General features: G+C 41.4%; 1 protein-coding gene and 1 long non-coding RNA gene across 3 annotated transcripts in view; one reads left to right on the top strand and one right to left on the bottom strand.

Moving 5' to 3' along the window:
- Nucleotides 1–1308: 1308 nt before the first annotated feature.
- The window catches only part of tenm4 (teneurin transmembrane protein 4), a 141786-nt gene continuing 120438 nt past the window's right edge, over nt 1309–22656 (bottom strand). The window contains 7 exon segments of the mRNA XM_029445930.1: nt 1309–3179; nt 7068–7210; nt 9275–10889; nt 12592–12798; nt 12800–12889; nt 16286–16521; nt 18769–18941. Of these exon segments, the coding sequence (XP_029301790.1) occupies nt 2421–3179; nt 7068–7210; nt 9275–10889; nt 12592–12798; nt 12800–12889; nt 16286–16521; nt 18769–18941 (3223 nt within the window). The 3' untranslated portion in view covers nt 1309–2420.
- Nucleotides 6495–22261, top strand: LOC115017467 (uncharacterized). 2 transcript variants are annotated; one of them, XR_003833250.1, is made up of 3 exons: nt 6495–6689; nt 18786–18904; nt 20401–22261. It is a non-coding gene; the product is annotated as an uncharacterized LOC115017467 (long non-coding RNA). The 2 variants fall into 2 exon arrangements; XR_003833251.1 differs by lacking the exon at nt 6495–6689 and adding an exon at nt 17933–18028.

Raw genomic sequence — 22656 nt, 5'->3', positions numbered from 1 at the left:
AAACATGGATTCAAGTATTTAAATGTTAATACCAATTAAGGCCTTATTTTTAGATTAATACATTTAATGCCTTTTGAGACTTTTTAAGGATGCGCAGGAACTCTGTTAACATCTACAGTCAAGTATGTAAGCAAAGTGACTTTCAGATAAACTATCTGATGATATATCATGCGTCTCAGTTTGAGATGAAGCAATACAAAAAGTGTTTTTGTATTATATAGGATATACAGCATATATAACACACCAAAAATAAACACAAAATATTCCCTTTATTTTTTTTCTACCTTAAGACTACACAGGGTCACTGATGTAGCTCTAAGAGGTATCTACATTTGCATTTTATTTACAGCTTACTTGAATGTCTTCATATTTACATGGTCGAAGAGAAGCGCTAAAAACACAGTGTTGAGAACAAACCAAAACTCAAAATGAGTCCAAAACTTTAGAAAAAGATACAGTCTTATGACGCGACAGTTCTCAGTGCAATATTCCACAATGCAAATATCCTTCATTCATATAATGTTGAACATACATATTTTTTTGGAAACAAAACGTCACTGAATCAACCAGCAGCAGAAAAAAAATTACCGTGTACTGTTTGCTCTAACATTTGTACAGATTGAGACACTCAATCATGCTCCCACCACCCCTACACACACACATATTTTGATGGAAAAATTATAAGAAAGTCAAGTGTGTAGTGGCTTGGCATAGTTCAAAAAGTACCAGAAGTCAAATCACAATTTCCAAAATAGTCTCGATTCCTCTTGAGTTTTCATGAAATGACATTTCCGAATGAGCAGAATTGTCCTTTGCGGTCTCCACTGAGGAGGACACGGGCATATGGGATCTAGAATGTGTCCACGTGGGTTATTTCCAAGGTTGACGTGTATAGACGACCTTTAGTCAGTAAATGGGAGCTAGTACACCTGCAGGTCTAATGCAGCCATGAGACCAAGTAGAGTCCGATTCCGGAGAATGAAAGCACTCTCGATGCTGACCTGCGGGCAGCCCTCAGGGCAAAGGCAATTTGTATCTTTCATCTCACCCACAACACAATGTGAAGCCTATCTATCTCAGCAGCCAATATGTTAATGCAGTATGTATCACTGAAGTGATTGGGTTCTTTCCATTTTTGTAGTCTGGATTTTTTTTTATATTTTCATCCCAAGCTTTATTGGATTAGACATTGTGGTGAGGAATACTGACTTAAGCTCATTGATAAACAAACACTGCCTTTCGTATGCAATAGAGATCAGTTAAATGTAGTCGGTCTAATGAAAAACACAGTAATTGATTTAACTAAACCACCTTTCATAGTTTATTCCATGTGTTGAAACACCCTTAAGTATTGTTCAAGTACAACAATTAACAATAAAAGGGACAATAGTTCACATTTTTTTAAATTCACATTTGTTATACTGTTAATTCATATAGCTATTTATAAAAACAAAACAAAAATGTAATCCAAACCCATTCCTGTAAAATACCCTTTGTTGTTTAATACAGACATTAATTCCATAGTCGTTTCATACAGGGTTGGCTCTTCAGTCATACAGTTGTTTGACCACAGTCAAATAAAAGGGAGCAGAGAACAATCGATTCAATGTTTTCCTTTTTTTTCCTGTGAAAAAGAATTCCAGTCAAAAAATAAAATACACACAAAATAAAAAAGTGACCTCATATCCCTTTGTTGGCTTTACCATACAATTTAAGCTTGATTAAGCGGTTTTGCTAATTTTGTAGTTCATAAAGAAGGCATCGACATGCACAGTCAGGGTGCACTGAAGCCTTCCAAGCTAAGACCACAGATGAGTGTCAACCTCCTCTAAAAAAGGACGAGCATCACCCAAATGAAGGTGCTTTGACAAGTTCAGCTGGGGTTTTGATGAAGGGCTCTACCGCCAACAGAAATCTCTCTCATTATTTATGGATGACTGGGGCTATGAGGGTTTCAAGTATAAAAAAGAAGTGATTAAAAGAGAAGGAATCTCCTTGGCTGAGGCGCGGAAAAGGCAGAATGGAGCAATCTTGTGAATAACAATCCGCAAGTCTGGCAGCAAAGTGAGCCAGTGAACATAATGCATTACCAATACTCCTCTTGGATTTCTTTGAACAGAATCACCAACAGGGATGAGGAAATGGAGTCACAAAAATAAGTCACAGATATCGCACATTTTCATCCTCTAGCAGCCGCACTTGGAGGGCAAAGACTGTTAAAGTATCTTCAAAAGGAGAAGGGCACTCTTCTAGTAATACAGTGCAACCATGTTTTTTTCTTTTTTTCTATTTTTACAGTATATTAAAAACCAAGTTGAGCACAGTAAAAGAAAAAACAAGTGGTCATGTACACAACTGTCTTTGGCAAGAAGTCCCATGTCCTACATCTGAGTCTGTCACTCCAGAGCCTCGTGTTCATGTCACCTTCGTCCCATTTCGCTCTGTCTCATGAAATGAATGTTGTTGACACTGTCTGCCAGCTGAGGGTACTGGTCGACTGAAACCACGTAGTATCCGTCGTAGCCCTGCACCTTGCCTGAGCCCAGGAGCTGCTGCTTCTCTCCCTCAGTCCAGGTACGCGAGCCCTCCTCTCCATCCCTCAGTCTCTGGCGCTCCCGGGTCCACGCCTGGGTGACAGCTCTCTGCCGGGCCAGCTCCAGCACTCGAGCTTTCTCCTCATCCACGCTGCTGCCGTAACGTGTATTCAAACACAGTGCGCCATATTGCAGCTGGATGTCGGTGATGCGCCTAGTCCTGCCATTGAGAACAGTGTTAACCTGAGACACCGTCACATTGACGCCGGTCTCTAGTGTGCGCCGGCCCACCGTCATGCCGATGAGGGACAGGTCTCCCTCCACTGAGCCCAGTTTGACAAAGTAGTGGGTGTCCATCCCAGCGATAGTGAAGTGGAGGTCTTCAAGGTAGAACGCGTCGTTCAGCACTGCGGCCATGCGGCGCCCATCCTCGTTGGCTAAGCTGACAATGTCAGTGCTGATGCGACCGTCTCGGATAGCAAACTTCACCCCCTTTCCAAAGATGGAGCCACCAGAGGCGAAGATCTTCTTGTCCTCCGTCTGAGGACATCCGGCACTTTTGGCTCTGTAGATCTGACCAAAACGCTCCAGCTTCACAAAGGCCTTCAGCTGCCTCTGAACTTCACACTGAACGCCCAGCAAAGACTGCAAAACAAATACAATGCTTAGTCACACATCCCCCGCAGTACAAAGACAGTAAAATGCATTTTCTGCTTGAAATGGATTCACACAATATCAGTCAATTGCTTGTTTGAAGATGTTCCTTTAAATATTCATCAAAACTTCTAGACTGCATCGAAACTTTTTTTGGCAGTGTGGCTCGTTTTTTAAAACTGAGATACATACTGCTTATTAACACTTCAAACATTTAAAATTCAAAGCTATGACTATAAGCCATTCTTTAAAAATGTTAACGTATATGACTGATGATTGACACCATTTGTAAAAATTGTATTAATGTGATGCAACTCAACAAAAGACAGTGATCTGGGTCTAACATAAACTGTAAAACCTGCAGCAAAAAAAACTAAAATATATAAACATCCAATGCTGTAAACTGATTTCCTTAAGAACTAGTTTATTAAAGTTCCATTGAACATTGATTGTGGAAGTGTTTCGCCATGGTCTTAAATTAGAACGGCAATGTTGTCATCGAATTCATTCAACAGTAAATTGAAAAAAATAAATGCTTTCAGGTGGTATAGAAAATATCACATTGATCCCACATTGTTATTTGATTGAACATTTTTAATACATGTTTAAAAATAATGATGCAATTGCTTCTCATCCATTATCAATGTCAAACATCAAATCCACGATGCTTTGAAGCTGTGAATGCATCGCACATAGTCAAGGTAGGGGCAGAGGTGTTTGTCAGCAAATGCAAATCTCTCTGATCATTTGTGACAGGCATGATATTTTGAAAAAGGGTGAAATCACTGTCTTGTGACAGCCATGCTGTGCCAAGTATGAAGCGGGAATCGGGTGGTAACGTGTGTGTATATGTATATATATCATTCATTTAGGGATCAAAGCTTTGTATAGTATACCACATTCCCTTGAGCGAAAATTAATACTTTGTCCTAATACTACATGACAAGAGATACTCCTCAGGAAGAAAAAGAGACGTTACAATGAGGAGAGCGATATGAAATGGAAGCTGGCCAACACACAGTGAGACAGTTGCCTGAACTTGTCTGAGCAGCAACAAAAAGGCTCTCAAACACTGTGCCTTCTTGCCATCCCTAAAGATAAGAGGCTGTGAGCGTCCCGAGGAGTCAACCAGTCACATCCAAGGTCCTCCTGACAGTTTCTAATTCTGTCTCTCTGTTAGAGGGTGGCTACAGGCGAGGGGATTGGGTGGGGCTGAGGAGGGTGTAGGCGGCAGTGACCTGCATATCTGCCCGCTGTTTGACGTGACACTGCATCAGATCCTGCGTGAAGAAGAAAGATAGGAGGGGTGGGGGTGGGTGCAGCTGTGTTGCCGGGCCCCCTGGGAGAGATGGCCTGGGGGGACAGTTCACACCATGCCACTCCATGTTTGTTTACCGTGCCAACAGTGTGACCCGGTCAGCTGTCCCAGGGGCGGTGGGGGGAAAGGGAACAATGTCCTCCACTTTACTGAAACAGCCTCTTGGGACACACCCAGAAAGGCATCATTCACGTAGTACGGGGTGCAATCAGCCTCCAGCACAACTCAAAATGAGAGATCAAGCCTTGTGCAGCACAAACCTCATCTGTCTAGCCCCACACGGCATTTTTCAATCTGTGCGCGGATTCAGCAGCATGGCGAAATAGGGGCTTAAATGAAAAGAGATAGAAAGGCAGGCGTGCTCCTGTATAAGATAAAATGCCAAGTGTACAGAATGTACCATGTGTAGTTTTAAAGCTATATTCATGCTTGAAAGAATCCTTCATTTAATTAGGCTGGTCTGCCCATCTGCGGTGAGGATCAACGTGGCATTTACCAGCTCATATCACCATTTTCGAAGCAGGAGTTTAGATAACAATATCATGCCTCGGCTCATACACAGGGTAGAGACGAATTATCTCAATCTTTCCTTACATATCATTTACAGTATATACTCCAGAGTTGTGCTGAGGAAAGAGTAAACCTTCAGATCTAGGCTAACTCTGCTATTTAAAGCCTCAGCTATGTTATTTTTTAATACGGCCTATCATGGGTATTCTTGAATATATACTTGAAAAGCTGTTTTTTTTTTCTAGATGAACAAATAGCTTTAAACGTTATTATTACTCAAATGGACCTACTTCAGTTCTTTTGAGTGAAACAAACATAAGACTATCAAGAGTGATTCTAAGAAACTGATGGTAAAAATGTAAGTAATCCCTACCTGAGGGAACACAATCCGACCCATCATGATTTCCTTAGCAATTAAATGTATTAAGTCATTTATTTATTTTTTTATGTACAACCCTATTCCATTATATATGTATACTCTCAGATATAATAAAAAAAAAAAAACAGCTTTAGTCTTTAGATTCAATTTCTTCCGTGCAGCTCCTTTATAAATTGGTACTTTGGGTGACTTCACAGACTCTCAGTGAAGTTTCAGGCACAAGCAGCAAACATTAGTCAGTCCCAGGCTCGACACACTTGACAAAATATATGTAAGTTATACCGTCAGTGAAATTGGATATAATTATGTCTAATTTCACAGAAGAAAATTAAATTGTTGAGGACATAAAATTGAAAGACATTAGGTACATGTCTGTGTTTTTACTTCTTATTTTAAGTGCTTTAAACTTAGTATTTAAAATGAAAGTCCATAGTGTCACACATCACTGCTTACTCTGTTTAATATGATTGGTTGGTTCGCCTGATTATTGAATGGTTGGACAGTAGATTTTAGGCTTACAAATGTTTTATAACAGAAACAAGAAAACGACATATTCGTCTTGTCTTTACGTGGCGGCACAGCCAGGAGAGCAGTCCACCAGGGGAGGAGAGAGGTCGGCCGAGTCGGCACTCGACAGCCGCCTCCGTCAGACGCTCCCAGTCAGCGGCTGAAGAGACTTGAGCTCAGCTAGAATAAGCTCCAGCCCGGCAGTCACAGCGGGCTGCTGAACCTGTGTAACGGCAGCAACAGGAAGTCTGCAGTTCTCCTGTGCAGTGGCTGAACTCCAGCTAACTGCTAACCGAAGCTACGCCGTTTCCCGGGGCGAGTTTTTCTCATTTCAACCACTTTGAATGTAATCCAATAAACAAACTATACAAACAGACACGGAACATGGCTGTAGTATGCGAGTTAGGCAGCTGTACTTCTTCTCCCTCTGTACTGAGGGCAGACTGGAGCTACAGTGACTCACTATCACCTCTAGAGGAACAAGTGGTATTACAGACTGGACGTAGCGCAGCTAGCTGTTAGCATGCTAACTTCAGTAGATATCGCTGCAACACAACACATAGACGTCTTTGACATAACGTCAACACGGTTACCTCTTCACATTCTGTTGATAATGTTAGATCATTGTTTTAATGTTTTAAGTTTACATTCTAGCATATCTTACACATTGAACCTTTAGGTAGCAGCCAGAGTGTTACTAAACATGAATCTGGCCTCCTGATGGGTGGCATTCACTCGTCTAGCTGTAACCAAACCCAAGACAACAGTGGCCTCTTCAATAATTCAGGTGAGTTGGAGGCAACTTAAAAGGGCTGATAAACGCGGGAATCAGAGCATGTCTACTACTTCTCAGACCCTGGCTAACGGTGTAAGGCTGAGATGAAATCAATGGGCAGTGGTGGAGGGAATGGATAGTGAATTTCCCTAATGGCAGGACAATTACAAGAGCTGTTTAGCCTGACCCCATTCCCCCAGATGAGGACTGGGGGCAGGGACCTGGCTCACTGGGCTGTGTTTTGGCCTGATAGCTGGCAGCTCCTCTGGGAGTGTGGCTACGCAGAGCATGTCCATTTGCTAATGATATTAAAAAGGAAGGGAGCAGAGTTGAAGAGGGTGATATGTGGTAAGGTTGAAAGGGGGGGATAGGTGAGAGGGACTACTTTACCTTAGTGCTATCCCACTCCTGTGTCTTGATCTGGGTGCGGACTAACTCGTAGGATGGCTCCATGGCCTCTGTGTTTGGTTTGCGATAGCCAGGGATGACGTTGTATAGTTGGAAGCCGAAGGTCACCAACCAGCTGTTCACATCTGCGGAGGAGGGATCAAAACATTGGATGGGTAATTTACATAAACTACATCTCACTGGACACAATTATTCTGGCTCTAGAGAAACCATAAAAAACACTCGGAAATTGATTTGTTCAATTTTAACAGTTGGCATTCTGCGGTCAAGTGGCTGTCTTCTTGAAATACTCATCCCTCGGTCTGAGCACTTGATTTGTTTGTGAAAGTGGACAAGCTATAATAAACACTCGAGGATGGTAGCAATGATTCATGTCCAGTCCTGCAGGTGCTGCACTAATGACACACAGCTGGGGCCCAGGAAAAAGCCAAGTGACATCTGAGAGTGTCTGCAGTGCTGATAATTATATACTGTAATTTCATGTCATTTTGAAGCAGCCCAGACTTCACACATTAGAAATTTTGAAGACTCAGCGGGTTCTTTTGCAATAACTTTTTTCCTAATGAGAGGCTGAGGAAAGTGACGTGTCCGGGATTCAAATCCATGTAATCATGATAATGTGATTCCTCTTATAGCAGCCACCAGCGCTGTGTTTATAGTTGCTACTGCCATCCCATGTGATAAGTTGTCATTAATTCTGAAAATCACAGAAAAGGCTACAGACAGGATTGGAAGGGAGACCTGTTAAATCAGAGCCATTTGTTTCCTGGCCCGTTCAATGTGTTTGTTATGGACGGCAGAATCATTGCTGTGACACTTGGGGGGCAAGTTTGTCACAGATTGGCACTGCCACATTGTCGCACCTGACAAAGCTTTTTAAAATAAGAATTTGTTTGAGGACAATGAAAGGACCCTGATAATTTAATGAAAGGAATTGAAATGTCAGCGCCATCAATCACAATTGAGGCAGACCCACTACAGTATATCTAACAGTCTGCTTAACATTCAAATGCCAGTCAGCCCCTAATGGTGGATTCTGAAGCTGAACGCCTTTCTGTTCGGCAGGCGGTTAAATGGCTAGAGTAGAAGCCTAGACTCCACCTGAACAAAAAGTGACTATTTTTCATCTCAGAATCGTCTATAGGTAAATAAATAAAGGATAAAAGGTATAAATATAAATGATTTAAAAGCCAAAATACGCATTATCAAGTAAATATAATGCAGATTGAACATAGAGAATTAAATTTCACATTTGTGAATGAGATCTGATTGAAGCCGATTGGTTTTTACCACAGAGCATTCAGAGTATCCTTAAAAATGTTGTTTCCCTTCCAGCCAAAGAGGTTGATACAACCAGCCCTGGCTTAGGTTTCTATGGATCCATTGTGCTTTCCTTCTCCACTGGGGTGCTTTCACTGCCATTTACCTCCTCCCTACCACAAAGCAACACAAAACGATGTGATATTTCTGGGAAGGGACTTGAGTGTTCATCAACAGAGGTGGCTTTGCCATAGTTCCCTTTGAGCACTTTCAAAACGATAGCCACTGGGCACACGTACAAGCACATACGTTCACACACATGCACACCAGAGCAGAAAAAACAACCTCAGTGTCCCTATGAGGAAGCTCGTAAAGGCCTCTCTAGCACAATGCTTTTCAATTAAAATTTGGCTGGGTCTGTTACATTTGAGGCTTGTTGGTTAGAATAAAAACACACCAAATTTGAAAAAAACAAAACTTTAAATGAGTATTGTTTGCTGAACTGCAAGCAATAGCAATTTCATACGGGAATGAGGAAAAGGGGCCCTCTCCTCCCCCTCCACACCTGTAATTTTTACACCATAAAAAGTAATATGCATCATTGATTGTTCTAGTAGGACTCAGTTAAATCTGTTAACTGCTATTTATACACAGTTACTGTAAACAATTTGAATAATTGTTGTTATTTTCGCTGTTTCCCACTTATTTGTTGTTTTGTTTTTGAGTATCAAATACAAACTGCCTAAACGCCTGAAATGTGACCGTGGCAAGTTTTCATCTTGCCACCTTGCAGTGGAGGGCAGCTGTGGTTTGAGAATTTTCTTTCAATTACCAATGAAATCTAATCCACTGCAAATGAGGGTTAGGGGAATTTTTGTGGAGATTTCTTAAAAGAAACAGTAAAACATAGGTATGGTAAGTGAACTTACCGGTCATGTAGCACTTTATGGCCTTGTTGTTGCTGAGAGGATTGTTATTCTTGAACATGTACAGGTTGAATGGCACAATGTGGTTGCTGTTGAGGCGTTTCCAGATGTCATGGTTAGGTGTTGTCCAGCGGCCGGCAAGGACATCATAGTCCCGTCTGCCCATGTGGACCAGTCTACTGAGAGGCTCATACAGGCCTCCCTGGTAGCCGATTATGAGCTGTAAAGTGGGGTTGGTGTCGAGGTAAACCTCTCCGAAGGCTGTATGAAGGACCTGCTTGATCATGAGGCCTGAGCCACTGAACACAGCCAGAGGGGTTCCTATGTTATCACACGCCACATAGAACTCATCCCCGCTGCTTAGCTCCATGGCAAACAAGTGTCCCTGTAAATCATAGTACAGCGACGTGATCTCGGAGCTGGAGTGATTGTACATATGGGTGACTCGAGTGGGGCTGGATAAGTCAGCGTAGAAGAACTGCAGGTGGTGGCCCGTGTTGCTTCTGCTGGACACCCTCCTGCCCACGCCATCATAACGGTATTTGATGTTCCAACCGCTCACTTTGTTGTACACCTTAATCAGCAGGCCGGCTGAGTTGTACTCAAAGTAGTCGTTCCCTCGCTGCTTAAGGAAACCGTCTTCATCCATTCTGTACTGGACATCTCCCAGGCGATTAATGCGGTCTCTGGTATCATAGCGTAGTGGCGTGAGGCGCGCGCTGTTTCCAGGGCTGAGGAGGTGCAAGTTGCCGTTCAGGTCATAGCTGTACCTCCACAGAGGCTTGTCGTTGATGGAGACCACCTGTAGTTGACCGTCGGCGTCATACTCGTATGTGTAGCGCGTGGTGTTGGCATAAGGCCCGACCTTTAGTTCCTTGGCCACCACTCGTCCCATGTTGTCATACTGCACCATCATCCAGTACATAAGCGAGCGAAAGATCTCATATTGGACCTCCTTCACTCGGCCATAGGCATCAAAATGTTTGGTGTGGGTCATCACTGCCGTGGTGATAATTTGATTGATGTCATAATAGATTACTCCGAATTTGCCAAACTGCTCTGTTTTGCCAGACACGTCGTCATAGCGATACAGGTCGATTGGCAACGGCGTTTCATTGATGACAGCCTGCATGCTAGTGACGCGGAAACTGTTGTCGTAGACATAGTCAAATCTGGCGTTGACCATGCCCTCTTCACTGAATCTGAAAATCTGTCTGTCAATCAGTGGTCCGATCTGACGGTAGCGGATGGTGCAGGTAAAGCCCTCACTCTGCAGGTTGACTGTCTTCAGCATGCCTGCCACCTCGTCGTAGGAGAAACCGATGCGTGTGGTGTCATAAAGGATCTCCAGTAGCTTGGCAAGCTTGCCGTATTTGTAGATGACCCGGCGGCCTGTGCCCAGGTAGGTGGTCTGCAGCAACTGGCCCTCCTCACTGTAGTCCTGGAGCACTGAAGCGTTACCTTCAGGGGGCCGGTAGGTGTTTCTGTAGTAGCCAATGGAGCGAGAGGTCTCTAGGGTCTGCCGTGCCACGTTGGGCATGGTCACAGAGGATAGTCGGTCGTTTTTGTCAAATTCAAAGATATACTGCCTCTGGCTGTAGAGCAGCAGTACCATGGACTGTAAAGAGAGGAGGAAACAGTCAGAACATTCTTAAGAGTAATTTAAATACAGTGAAAGATTAATTTATATTTATTATATTTGCTCTTTGGATAAGCACACGGTATCACACAATAAGACAAGATTTAAATTAAAATAGGATATTGATAAAAAAATTGTCATCACTTAATGTCTTGCACCAATAATTACAATTACACAAACATTTAAGAATATGATATATAATTTAAATTATATAGACAAAAACGTTACTTGAATCTATTCCTTACATACCTACATACTGTGTACTGTTACTAAGTGTAGGTTGGGAATGTACAAGACACAAGGCCAAGTACCAGCAAAATGTCAAAAGCAATAACACATTATGCATGCAAATCAGATTCAGAGCAAATCTATTCCCCATTTTGAAAGTAGAGTTGTTGATATCCCTCTGAGATTAGGATTTCCTTAAAACTGGGGATGGCAGTAATATTTGTGACGTCATTTGATAAATTTCATAATAACCTTTGAGAATATAGTAATTCAAGTGGTCTAAGAGAAAACTAGACTGCACTCCCTTTTGGCTCTGTTTTCAGCTTTAGAAAATATAGCCAGTGATGGGAAACTTTGTCCAATCAATCCAAGGTCATTTGATGGTGAAAGCCTGATTCAACGGCGGAATATCCTGCAGGAAAAGTCTTTTTTTGCTTTGCCTACATTGCAAAGCAACCCAAAAAAGGAAGACAGGCTTATCAAAAAATGAGAGTCTGACAATATCACTAAAGCATTTCAGAGATGGAGAGAAAACGTTGGTATTAGTTTTAGCCTTTTGCAAACTGTAGCCAAAGACTCAGAGCTGTAGCTAGCTCATGTTTGCGGCTAGCAGAAGGCTAACACTAATAGCAACATTTTGTCTTCTGTCATTCTGGAATGTTTTGCAAAAATTGCAGCTAGCTAGGGCATCGAATCACAGTATGTCATCTCTAAGGGCTTAACAGGCCCAAAAGTTCAGGAAGGGAGAGGGCTTCAGGATGTGGGCTGTATTTTGAAATTCTGGCTTTTTTCTTTTCTTTTCCAGAAAACTGCCTACCCTGGGGTACCACTTGAAATATAATATGCTGAAAGGTTATTAGGACATTTATGCCCATTGACGGAAAAAATAAACGGCCTCCCCCAGCTTTAGAGATGAACAGGCTGCTTTGAAAAATCCATTAGCACCTTTCTTGGACCAATAAATGATATCTTTGAATCAGTTCGAAAGCTGTCACAACAAGCTGCCAGCATCTCAGCACTTAGAGGTTGCTGAAACTATTAACAAGGTGATTGGCTTCCATTTTCACGTTACAAAATTCTAAACTGCAGAACTGGATCTCTTCACCTTCTACCCAACAATCTTTCCTTCAATTAGTAAGTAGAAAGTGACATTTCATCAGAGATATTTCAGGTTGAGCTTTGCTGTCAGACTGTTGTAGCAAAGTACAATGTGTGTGGTGCACCAGACAGGTTTTAATTACATTTCTGCTGATATCTGTGCTGAAGACCTGATAATGCTGCACAAATACTGCTGGAGTATTGCAAGTTAACTTTTAACTCCAGTCTAAAATTTCCCGTCAAGCTTCTTACACAAACACACCTCCAGAAATGATCTGTACATGTCCCTACCGTCTTATATTCAACTTTTTATCTTGAACAATTTAATCATCACTGCAGCACCAACAATTCATACCTTCTCGAGGTAAGTGTAGCTCCATGATTTTCCATCAGCAAATATCTGGGAGGTGATTCTGCCATTCTGGTCATACTCCATGCGAACAGACATGGTACCTCTTTGGATACCTGCCACATGCCCTCCAGTTGAATAGGTGACATTCACTCCATTCAGACGACTGCTTGGTGCCCACAGAGTGGGCCGGCCGGCATGGTCGTAGTGGATTCCGTAATGTAAACTTCCTGTGGTCATCGTAGACCTTTTCAGTCCTGGTGATTCGATCAAAGTCCAATGACAGCAAGTTCCTGTTATGAACCTATAGGAGAGGAAGCAGGGTGTTAGAAACATTTAATTTGACCACAGCAGGCTCCCCAAGGAGAGAGTAAACATGTTTGAAATGATTGAGAAGAATTGGTGCACTGCTCTTCTGAGGTGGAACCTAGCTTTAATCACAAAGTGATTACTTTATATTCTTCTTTTCACAGCTTTTAATTACAACAGAGGAACTGTATCTCAGGACTGCAGGAGCCATTGAAGTGATGAAATTATAAGAATTACCATATTTCTTTGTTTGTGCAAAAAAATTCAGTGGAGTCTAAGTGGGAGTATGCCTATTCATGCAAGAAACATTAGAGCCACATTGATCATTAAATTCATTTTCACTGCTTACTGAAAAGAATTACCAGGCGCAGATGACTCTCATTTTATTTAGCCATTTCCGTAAATTGGAAAAGAGGAGACAAAAATCAATTCTTCTCCTGTGTGACTCAGAACATTGTTTAAATTACTTCTTTTTTTTTTTTTGCCTCTTTTGAATGTATGAGGCTGCACACAGTGACCTTTAGCTTCACTGTGATCAGAGCAGAACGACACTGCTCAGAAGAGTGTAATCTTAAGACCATGTCCAGGTCAACACAGAGATGAACCTGCTGCCAGCTCCTGTGCTGCAGCCAAAAAGAACCCTAAATACCACTACGCTTATCAGTCAGCAACCTCTGTAAGCAGAAGATACAGAGGAGAAAAGAGCCTTAGATGCAGGTCACAGAAAATGCCCATACAAACCACTGGAAGGTTTGGAAAATGGTCATAGAGGTCTTTGACACTAATTGAAATGAGTCCCCGATTCTGTATTATTTATTATGTCTTTTTCTTACTGTACACAGTTTCTCTGCAGATGTGCTACCGTTTGGCTTGGTAAAATAGTTGGCAAAGAAAGCGGCTTATGACTACTTTCCAGAATCCTGCCACAGAGCAGGTCGCAGGGGTCTTGCTCAAAAGCCAAACTTTTTCTATCTCACATTGAGAAAAGCATGCTTAGGTCTCTCATCTGTGAAGGGACAATTACACCAGAGGCACTTAATGTCACTGATACCTAATTGAGAGGATTACTTTACATTAAAAGCACAAGCAATTTGAGAACACGGGTGGGGGACACATTTGTTATCTTCTCTTTTACTTTAGATAACTGTCATAATATGTGTCAGACTGCACTGACAAAAGTGAAATTACTTCAGCCTTTAAATAGTTTGTTAAACTGCTTAGATTCTTAAAGATAAGTGACAGGATATCAAAGACTGAGGCCCCTCCTGCTCCAGTATTTCCTAAAACACAAGCAGATGCCTGTTGTCTGTAAAAAAAGATTGTATTGGGACTGCTTCCAACAGGAAATAAGGTATAAGAAAGAAAGAAAGTTCTTCGTGCCAGGATCTGTTTCACCAAAGACTCAACAGGGTGGAAAAATACTCTTACAGCCGAGATCCCAAGATCCCATGAGAATGGAAACCCACTCAAGAGGAATTATTTTAAATTGGACATTGCCTCTAAAAGGGTATTCTCAAAGACAGTATAAGTGTAGAAACAGAAGAGAGACTATTACAGTACATTAGACCTACAACATTACATTCTGAACTGTCTTCAACATAAACCATTACAGCAACATCTGATCTCTTAATCAATATGAATGACTTTTGTGTCAAATGACAAAATCAATATGATTTCACCAAGTGAAAATGCCTTTCATCAGTTCTCGTGTTTAATTCAACAATTACTCTTGTTTTCTTCAATAACAACAGTTATGTTTATTCTCACATTGAAATCAAAGAAAACAAATTTAGCCTTTTTTTCATTCATTTCCAACTCGTATCACTTTTGAACAAACATCCCTATAAGACACTATGATGATACTACGTCGCTTTGGACAAAAGCGTCAGCTAAATGAACTGTAATGTAATAATACTAAAATGCTAATACAGAGATATCAGCTTTGTCTCTGTTTTGAATTCCACATTAAAGGGGTTGAAGAGTCTTGCTATGGTGGAGTGGCAGCCACAAGGGTTCTCTCATTACAGTACATTTAAAAAGTACTCAATCTAAGAGGAAAGAAACAGAGCTGCGGTGCCTCCGCAACATAAATCATGAATGTTGTTGGTGGCTGGAAGGGGCTGATGATAATCAATGACCCGTTTAACCTTAAGCCATGAAAAGCACAATACAACATGACAAGCACAATACAACAAATGTGCACATGCACGTGTTCTTTCACAGTATAACAAATACAGTCAGGAGACACAAGCTGGAACATAGAGAGCATCAACGCAAACACTTTTGCTTTTCTCCATCATCTTCGCTCATTCCTAGCACAACACAGATCTGTGAAGTCAAACAGCCTTTCTTGTTTCTTTTCTCATGCATCTCTGTAGTACCCCCCCTTCTCCGTGCAATGCCACACACTCATCCAGCCACCCACGTAATATCACTTGACATGCCACTCAAGGTCGCTCAATGATTCCAGCTCTGTTCATCCCCTCTGTTCTTGCCATTAGGCTGCTCCCATTTCCTATCTCACCCCTGGGGCCATTGTCTGTAACATACATTAGAAGCTTTCACTTCCAAAGGGACAATGGGGCCATTAAATGAACAGCCAATGACAGACAAAGTGGCACCCCTCCATTAGCTGTGTCGCCTCTCAGATAATGTGGAAGACAACTTAACCAAAGTTTTTATTTGCTGTACAAAGCTAAGAAAAACAATACAAGCCAATTAATCAGGATACATTTTATTATAGGTGCTCCCTGTGTTAATAGTGATGTCCAGTGGGTCATTCTAGATGCTTTATGATCAAACATTGTGTTGTTTATCCCTTTATGAAAAGGGACTTGTTGACAAACTGTGTGGGACTGTGTCAGCTTCGCAAGGGTTGCTTACTGAGGTCTTATATTAAGACTTTTTACAAGATTGAGACAAAGGTCTACTTAGGTCACCTACTAACCATAAATGACTTCGTATTACAATGGCAATTGTTTTCTGCTCTGTGTCAGTGATCACGAGATAAACAATAGCATTATGTTGTTTATGTAAGTGATTACAGAGCTTTGCCGGATGACGCTGCATTGCATTTTGGCAAAGGATGAGCCAGACTAATTTCGAGCCAGCCAATGAAGTGGTCCGATCTCCTGGGTTTTTTGACACAGTGCTAATATTTGTCTGAACGTAGCCCTCTAAACAGTAAACAGGGCTGCTATCTGTTAGCATACGCCTATGACTCAAACTTTCACAGTAAGTGGGGACATTTTAAGGAGGCAGCTGAAATGCAGTGCCATTTGGACCGAGATAAGATTTTTTGCTCACTATCATTCATTGTTAAATAGTTACCTTGTGGTCCTTTTGAAGTGTGTGTGAGCATGAGTCACTCTTTACAAGGCGACATGCTTACCCTTAATCTGCGGCCATAGACAGTGACCTGGCCACGAGCCTGCTCCTTCCTCTGCCTCCACTCCACCAGGTTAAGGCCATTGTCGATGGCCAGTGTTACGTTCCTCTTGCTGACTGTGGGGTTCACTGTGCCGGCCAGCGAGTGGGGCTCTGTGTGCAGTGACACCTCCATACCATTGGCCAACACTAGCCGCAGTGAGCCATCTAGACCGATGAAATAGCTGTTCCGAACTTGATCTGAGGATGTAGATATATGGGAAAACGATTAGGATTAGAAGAAAAAAAAACAATCAGAGCTTCTTGTAGCTGATGTAAGAGGACTAAATCTAATATTCATCTCAGTGAGACACAAACATAATGACCTAAAAAGACTGCTCAGCAAAAAGAATGCCTTTCGCAGCAGTATTTAACTGAACCACTGCGATAATGTTGGGTCTGTGACAACAAAGATCAATAGTGAGAGGTTTCACAGCGCCAGTAAAGTAAAGTTTTACAGCTGTTGCAGCAGCCTCGAGGATATAGGAGAATGAAAACTATCAAAGCTGCTCGCTTGCCTGTGGCCACAAAGAAGGCAGGGCGAACACACACACACACACGCACACACACACACACACACGCACGTACACGCGCACACAAGGGATAAATCTGAGCCTGTCTGTTACTGTCCCTAGGTGACAACAGCCTGTGTTCCAGCTCCAGACCAATGAATAATGTTTTCACTGAGCATCTCATGTACATTCATAAGAGAATGTCTCCTTCTTGCCTCCTGTCAGTCAATTGACAGGGACCAGGATGAATATTATTCTCATTAAGAACAGTGGAAAATGAATGGCTTGTTAAACACTACATTATTAGTTAACTTCATTAAACAGAAAAAAAAAAATCTAAACACACACTGTTATTTCCTTGTGTTGACATGTCAGGTTTAAGTGACTGTGACGATTTCTTTATTTTGTACAACAAACAACATAATAAACGTCCCGTGAGAAGATTAGAGTTTTGTATCTTTTTTACAGGGCGCCACAGGATGTGTTGTGCTGCTGAGACAAGAGAAATGGGCAGAGAAGGCAGGGCTGACCTTGTACTGGCCCTTACCTCTCTCCATCATACAGACACTTCAGGGGTTGACCAAAAGCCTTAGGGGCCTCTGGAGCCAGCGAGACCAGATGAAGCTGGAAATACTGCTGAATTGGGCAGTTCATGCAAATGCATGCATACAGTTCAGGAGGGGATCTGCCTTGCACTGACATTTAAGGGGGTTGTAGTCTGCACCTGATGCTAAGGCTCAATATTTTTCAGTTATCCATTACAAAAAAGGATGAATACGTTGAAGAATACAATAAAATATCATGAAGTCATAAAATATATTTGGTACTTTTATATTTCATATAATGTATTATCTCTTAATGACTCTACACCTAATTGGAGTTGCAACTACAATTTTAAAGACAATTACAATAAAGCTTCTTTGAATCTTAAAGTTATCAGCACCATCTAATGACATCATGATTAACATGCCTGAGGTGTGTTGAAGCTCACACAGAAGAGGATAAAAACACAACCAGATGACCAGAAAGGAATCTTGAAGGCAGTGCATTCATGTGTTATGTGATCACCCAGTTGCAGGCTTACAAAGCAGACAATAGTGAATTAATTAACAGCAGAGTTCCTGGCGCCGCTCTTCTCGCTAGCAGATGTCTAGGACAAGGTCACAACGTGGAGGTGACCACTCCATTGAGCAACGGTGAGAAACCAGAGATTGTCATCTTCTGTTTCAGACACGGCTTTGCAGTGAGTCTGTGGGGCCATTGGATGGAGCACACGTTCAAATCTGAATCAAATGTTAGAGGGGGAAAGGGTGTGGGCGTGGCAGTCTTTTGAAAACGAAGGTAGGAAAGTTCAAAGCTATCCTAAGGGCAATCAATGATGCAATTTGTCAGGTACAAAACAGGATATCTGAATGCCTAAAAGTGCAAGACAAATCAGGTGGAATAAACTGCAACATCAACACCCGCCCTCCGCCTGCATCTCGCTCACTAAACCTGGAGGATCTCATATGGGCCACCAGCATTGTGCTTTATGAATTGTCTTTTATGACAGAAAGTCAATATATAGTATATTTCCATTACAGTAAATGGGAGTTAGATTTCACATTTTATCAAAACAACAGAGGAACAAGAAATACTACAGTGGGTAAGCTATGTAATTGATAAGTTATGAGACATTCTTCGTTAGAAGGTCAGCTCAACCAAATTAACCCCTAGATATAGCCATGCAGCTAGTTCTGGTTTTATCACTTCTACAAGTTACATACCTAAACAAATAAAAATAAAAGTGTGAAAAATGCAGCGCAGGAAGATCCTCCTTATTATATCACAAGTACCAGAAACAAATATGTGGATGAAGCAAAGTTAGCTTTTGGCATTTCCTTTGACATAAAATACTTTTTAAATTACCTGCTCCACTACAGTAAAAGACACTAACCCTGCGTGAGTGTGTAGAAGGTGCCGGAGGCTGACAGGTTGGTGGTGATGGTGATATCCTCTTTGTTGGAGCCCTCTGTCTGGATGCGGACTGAGCTGTCGGTGTCGGTGCGGTAGCTGCTCACTCGGCCCGTGGGGTAAGTGACGTTAGTCAGACGCCCGTAACTGTCATACCTACAAAGAAACACATTGATGTGAGCAAAAGAAGGCAAAGAGGGTGCATGTCATCTAAAAACTGTGTATAAACAGTAAGTACAGCCAAATCCTCGACAGTGCTGTCACAGGAGACATAGTCTGAGCCTTGTTGAGATTTGTTATATTATAAGGAAGCAATCATAAGCATAAATGCAGGTCTGGTATGCATAAATACATGTGACTAATGCCGTCATCTCAGAACTACTGTGATTATGAGCTGCTATTTAGGATATACTGTCTTAGTGGCAAATACATGTAGGAATTGGGTAGTCAGATATTTTCCTCTTGGTGCCACAAATTGTGTCAACACAGGCAGTAAACACTGCAGCAAAACCATCGATGGTGGCAGTCTAAGGAAATAAAACTCAAAACTATCAGCTTTAATCACTGAAGCACAACCAACACACAACTTCTAAGTGGGCAATGTCCACATCAGTTTGCTGTTCATGAATACATAGTGGGTGCACCAACAAGTGAAACAACTTCTCTAGCTTTTGCAATAGGATGTGAATGTGACATTAATATAAATGCTACTCAGTTTGTAAGTAACTTTCAAAGGACAGAAACACACAATAGAAAACCCTCCCAGAACTATCATGGCCAAGAAAAGAGAGCACACACCTTTTCACGTTTGGAATACTGCTTATTAGCTTAAAAGATTAGTGATATCACCCTAATCTCATTATACAGTCTATGAAATAGGAGCACTGAGGTGCAAATCCTCGGAGAGATGCTGCATCTCTCTTGCCTACAAATCAGTCAGTTCATCACATACAGGAACATGAGTGGCCAGATTGTTTCATTCCGCTCAGAAAGCACATCAGCATAGAACAATTTGAAATCTTTCAGATTGCCAGTGTTCCAGAATGGGAGTGAGTGAACGGTACATTACTTAAAATGAAGACTTTTATCTGCGCACTGAATACAGATTGGAAAGCCCTCTTCAATGTTGCTGCCTGCCATAATAAAGCCTCTAATAAATGAGACGGCGGGTGCTGGTTTACGGATATTTCCTCAGCGCTGCCATCTCGAATATCCAATATGGAAAGGAAGAGTGGGAGAGGAATCATCTCCCAGAGATAAATGTTATCTGATTTCAACTGCACTAGGGACCAGGATTCATAGATGCATTTCAACCCAAAGTCTTCCACTTCAGGAAATACTAAATAGCAGAGTAATTCATATCTTAAGCATTTGATTTCTTTTGATACTACTCATATTTTATCAAGCAAGATATTTTCCCTATGTTCATCATACAGTGAAAGTCAAAGCACTATAAGTTGCATGTTATAAGCGCTGAACCACTTTTAACTGTTCAATTCATTGGATAAAGAGTGTGTTCCTATTTGCCTTCACGTCTGCACAAAAGACAGAGTCACCAAGACAGAAATCTCATTCTAGAGTGATCACTGACCCAAACTCTCTCCGTCTCAATTAGGGCCTTGAGCTAGAGCAATTCCTCAGGCTTCACCGCTGAGCTCTAATGGCTCTGGCCTGCTTCAGCTCAGCTGCATATTAGCTTGCTTTCTCTGGACGAGAGGGGCACGCAGGGGCAGGCTGCTCAGCAGAAGGAGAGGACTGCTTTCCCCCTGGATGGCCACAAGTCCATTCGGATTGCATCACCTCTGTGTCACATGCTAGCTCTATGACCTTTCACGCTGGGGCCCAACAATAGCCCGGACACTTCATATCAGCGTCGCCTCCAGCATAGCTAGCCTCAGTCTTCTCATACTTTCACTTCCTCTTGCTGCGTGAGAATTTCAGATCACATGTGACTGATGACTGTACATATGATATAAGGGCAACAGCCATGTGATTGCTTCAAAAGAACTTCAACAGTTGTTTTACATGATCTAGCTGCTATAATTGATGTATAATCCACCTAAGAACATTTGCTTGAACCCAGTGACTAGAAATATTACCGGCCTGTTAATTAGAGGCCAAGGGAACAATTAGGCATCCTTCAGAATGCTTCAAGATTTAATAGATTTACAGCAACCCTTAAGCAAGAGCACTTATCATTACAGCAAAAACATTAGGAGGTCAGCAGAGCATCTGCGTATACAGTAAATGTCAGAGCAAATGAGGTTGCCAAGGGTTACAACAGAAAGACAGTGTAGCAGATGTCTTTTGTTCTCAAGTCAGTCCTTTGTGTTTTGTGTCTGCATTTATCTAAATTGAATTCAAGGTATAGGCTACAGGATGTAAGTACAAAATAATTAATATGGGTAAACATGTTTAGCAGTGCTCTTTGCTTCTGCAGAGATGAATGGAGCAAATTATGGTTTTGACCCTCAGGTGGCGGAGTGACCTTCAAAGCTAATTATATACGAAAAACAAACACTCTTTATTGAAGCAAATGAAACTTGGATGATTGCTCGTAGGTAAATATGAAGTCTTTGTTTTATTTGAAAGAGAAAAACAGGAAACTGAATACCGTAATTAATTTTCTTCATTTTAACCGTAACATATTTCTATGTAAATAAGCATGTTTTGGACTGATAGTTTATGCTGCAGGACATGCATGTTAACTCTTAGTTATTTTATTAAAACCTAATCTGACATTTTTTGTTTGTTGTTGGTAGTTATATTGTATCTTTAATTATTCCATTTTACAGGGAAATGGTGTTAAACTGGCCCCTTGCAATATACTGTATGTACTGCAGACTTAACACTATTTTCACCCTTTGTTCCATTATAACATTTAATATACATAATGTAGCTCTTTCATTACCGATGCTATGACGGTACTATTGTAGAACGATATCTGTACATGCCACAGTATCCCTATTTCTTCCAGATTAACTCTGTGATGTTATTACAAAAACATGTGGAATTCAAACATTCTGAAAATGCTTTCATTATTTTCTATGTTTTTCATTAATGGGGAGACTTGTGAGAAATGCAGGATATCCTGAACATCCATTGTTTGTAAAGCCCTTTGTGTTACTTGTCTATACATTGAAAAAATGAGGTATACTCTGTCCAATGCCTATCACACGTTTCTTAAGATCTGGTGACCCTTAATTGAACATATTAAGAGGACGAGGTGTCAACCAGGAAAGTAAATGTGGATCCAAAATTCCAAATTTTAGCCTTCGTTTCGGGCCTTCCTCAACCTCACGTGGTGTAGTCTCCACGGACTCTATTTTTGATCCTACATTCACTTGTGGACGTTCCAGTTATCATATGATTGACATGCATCCACACTTTTTTCTGTGTTTTATTTTGTTTTTTTACTTTGTCATGTCTTTGTGTTGTAAAAAAGGAAAGAAATCAAAAATAAAACGTTAAAAAGGCCATTTGTGTGTCACTGGGGCTACAATAGCTGTCTTTTTTCTTTACGTAACAGGTATTCTCTAACAGTATTCTCAAACCTGATATGAACATCATCCATTTTACAGGAAGTCAAAGAAAAATAATTCCGAATTCCAACCACCCACTGGATTTGTTAAAGCCGTAGGCAATTCCCTCTACCCTGAGAAATGCCTATGCAACCGTCTCAGGGGACGACCAAATCAAACACAGGTGATAAATGTCTCCTCAGATTAAACAGAGCGTCTGATTATGTGTCAGAGTGTTATATTCCTCCAGCGAGGTGTAACAGATGTCTGACCAGCTTAATCACACTTTTTGGAATGACATCCAGTTAGCACAGTATCCCTTGGTACAGTATATTAAGCTAAGGAACAGA

Source organism: Cottoperca gobio, chromosome 13 (assembly GCF_900634415.1).
Source record: "Cottoperca gobio chromosome 13, fCotGob3.1, whole genome shotgun sequence".
NCBI classification, from domain to species: domain Eukaryota; kingdom Metazoa; phylum Chordata; class Actinopteri; order Perciformes; family Bovichtidae; genus Cottoperca; species Cottoperca gobio.
Note: the sequence above shows the minus strand (reverse complement) of the source record. Positions and strands in the feature narration are given on the sequence as shown.